This window comes from Micropterus dolomieu, linkage group LG10 (genome assembly GCF_021292245.1).
Source record: "Micropterus dolomieu isolate WLL.071019.BEF.003 ecotype Adirondacks linkage group LG10, ASM2129224v1, whole genome shotgun sequence".
In the NCBI taxonomy this organism is placed as follows: Eukaryota; Metazoa; Chordata; class Actinopteri; order Centrarchiformes; family Centrarchidae; genus Micropterus; species Micropterus dolomieu.
The window spans coordinates 29,538,991-29,542,044 of NC_060159.1; the positions used below are offsets into that span (position 1 = coordinate 29,538,991).

Sequence of the window (3,054 nt, forward strand, 5' to 3'; positions counted from 1 at the left end):
GGAAGTCATTCACGGCTACAGAGCATCTCTTGAGACCTTGGAGGTTTTGAAGCCGGTCAGTTTGTTCCAGCTCGTCCTGGTCTTTCAGAGGTCCATGCCTCCTCAGTTCGAATGCTAACCGGTCACAGGGATGTGGACCTGCTTGGATGGCACCTCCTGCTCAGCTGGGGCGACCGGGACATTGATGTTTGGGTCATCGTCGACCTGGTAACACTTTCCCAGGTTCTTGATGATGTTAAAGTTGGATCGGGCTGTTTCTGCCAGGCTGTTCTCCAGAATCCAACCGTCCGACTCTGAGTCAGGATCACCCAGCCGGAGAACGTTCTCCATGGCTGTCTGCAGGTACCGGACTCCCGTCAAAACCAGCAGCTGGTGGGAGAAGAAAAACACGGTGTCTTTGGTGTGGCATGGACTCAGGGCTGGACAGACCTGACCAACGCTCACCAATATGTGGAATGAAGAATTTCAAATACACAATGACAAACGGCAGCTGGTCTGTTTCTAATAGTTACAGAGGATGGGTAGATTTATAGCAGTTAGAACAGCAGTTAGAGGGACAGAGAAGGCCAGCATGGGAAATTCATCACTGATCAGATCATTAATATATAATCACAGATCATTAATATATAATCACATGTCATCTACATAGTGTATAATATCAGGGTGTTTTCTAAGAGAAAAAACTGACTGAAACTATCGCTGCAGGTGGCGAGCCAGGAGAGCTATCTGTTGCAAGACGTGCCAGTAAAAAAAGGACGGGTAAGGTCGGGGCCTTCAGGGATACAGCGATTCACGACTTAAAACGAATGTGGAACCAGCGCCCTACTATTGGCGCTCACGCCCTTAACCTTCTGATGACATTCTGCCAGCTTAATACCAACCCAAACTGGACCCAGAACAGCTGCGGAGTTGTTGAAAGGATTTTAATGGCTGTGGATCTTTACCTCAAACAGCCAGATGAGGAGCACGGTGAGGCCGATGGACTGCATGATGCCGGTGTAGTGGTCCATCAGGGCCTGCCGGCAGCCTCTCCTCCACAGGTTCAGCTGCTGGCTCTGCTGGTTATAGTTGAAATGTGCCGAGCTGTTGCTGACCTGCTGCTGGATGCAGGGCCGAGGGGAGAAGGTGCTGCAGCAGCTGAAGGGAACGCCGTCCATCAGGTACTTCCCCTCCACGTTATTCCTCAGACGGCTGCAGGAAGGAGCAGCCAGCTGTTAATGGCTGCTACTGTTACTACCGCTACCACCACTACTGCTACTACTGCTACTACTTCTACTGCTACTACTGCTACTACTACTGCTACTACTGCTACTCCTACTGCTGCTACTGCTGCTGCTGCTACTACTACTACTGCTACTACTGCTACTACTGCCACTGCTGCTACTACTGCTGCTACTGTTACTACTGCTACTGCTGCTGCTACTGCTACTACTACTGCCACTACTGCTGCTACTGCTACTGCTACTACTGCTGCTGCTACTGCTACTACTACTACTGCTGCTACTGCTACTGCTACTACTGCTGCTACTGCTCCTACTGCTGCTACTGCTACTACTACTACTGCTACTACTGCTACCGCCACTACTGCTACTACTGCTACTACTTCTACTGCTACAACTGCTACTACTACTGCTACTGCTGCTACTGCTACTACTACTGCTGCTACTGCTACTGCTACTACTGCTACTACTACTACTGCTACTACTGCTACTGCTACTGCTGCTACTGCTACTGCTACTACTGCTGCTACTGCTCCTACTGCTGCTACTGCTGCTACTACTACTGCAACCGCCACTACTGCTACTACTGCTACTACTTCTACTGCTACTACTGCTACTACTACTGCTACTGCTACTACTACTGCTACTGCTGCTACTGCTACTACTGCTACTACTGCTACTCCTACTGCTGCTACTGCTACTACTACTGCTACTGCTGCTACTGCTACTACTGCTACTACTGCTACTCCTACTGCTGCTACTGCTACTACTACTACTGCTACTACTGCTACCGCTACTACTGCTACTACTACTACTACTGCTACTACTGCTACTACTGCCACTACTGCCACTACTGCTGCTACTGTTACTACTGCTACTGCTGCTGCTAATGCTACTACTGCTACTACTACTGCCACTGCTGCTGCTGCTACCGCTGTTACTGCTACTACTGCTGCTACTACTGCTGCTACTGCTGCTACTGCTACTACTGCTACTCCTACTGCTGCTACTGCTACTGCTACTACTGCTACTACTGTTACTCCTACTGCTGCTACTGCTACTACTGCTACTGCTGCTACTGCTGCTACTGCTACTACTGCTACTACTGCTACTACTACTGCCACTACTGCTGCTACTGCTACTACTACTGCTACTGCTGCTACTGCTGCTACTGCTACTCCTACTGCTGCTACTGCTACTGCTACTACTGCTACTACTGCTACTGCTACTACTACTACTGCTACTACTGCTACCGCCACTACTGCTACTACTGCTACTACTTCTACTGCTACTACTACTGCTACTGCTGCTACTGTTACTACTACTACTGCTGCTGCTACTACTACTACTGCTACTACTGCTACTACTGCCACTACTGCTGCTACTGTTACTACTGCTACTGCTGCTACTACTACTGCTACTGCTGCTACTGCTACTACTGCTACTACTACTGCTGCTGCTACTACTACTGCTACTGCTGCTACTGCTACTACTGCTACTACTACTACTGCTGCTACTACTACTACTACTGCTACTGCTACTACTGCTACTACTGCTGCTACTGCTACTGCTACTACTGCTACCGCCACTACTGCTACTGCTGCCACTACTACTACTACTGCTACTACTGCTACTACTGCCACTACTGCTGCTACTGTTACTACTGCTACTGCTGCTGCTACTGCTACTACTACTACTGCTACTGCTGCTACTGCTACTGCTACTACTGCTGCTACTGCTACTGCTACTACTGCTGCTACTACTACTACTGCTACTACTGCTACTACTGCTACTACTGCTGCTACTGCTACTACTGCTACTACTGCTGCTACTG

At 49.3% G+C, this 3,054-nt stretch overlaps 1 protein-coding gene across 1 annotated transcript in view; it reads right to left on the reverse strand.

Moving 5' to 3' along the window:
* Window positions 1–61: 61 nt before the first annotated feature.
* LOC123977798 (photoreceptor outer segment membrane glycoprotein 2-like) overlaps window positions 62–3,054 on the reverse strand; it is a 7,239-nt gene continuing 4,246 nt past the window's right edge. Inside the window, exons 2-3 of the mRNA XM_046060773.1 lie at window positions 945–1,191; window positions 62–369 (exon numbers count right to left, since the gene is read on the reverse strand). Of these exons, the coding sequence (XP_045916729.1) occupies window positions 115–369; window positions 945–1,191 (502 nt within the window). The 3' untranslated portion in view covers window positions 62–114. The remainder of the gene's footprint in view (window positions 370–944; window positions 1,192–3,054) is intronic.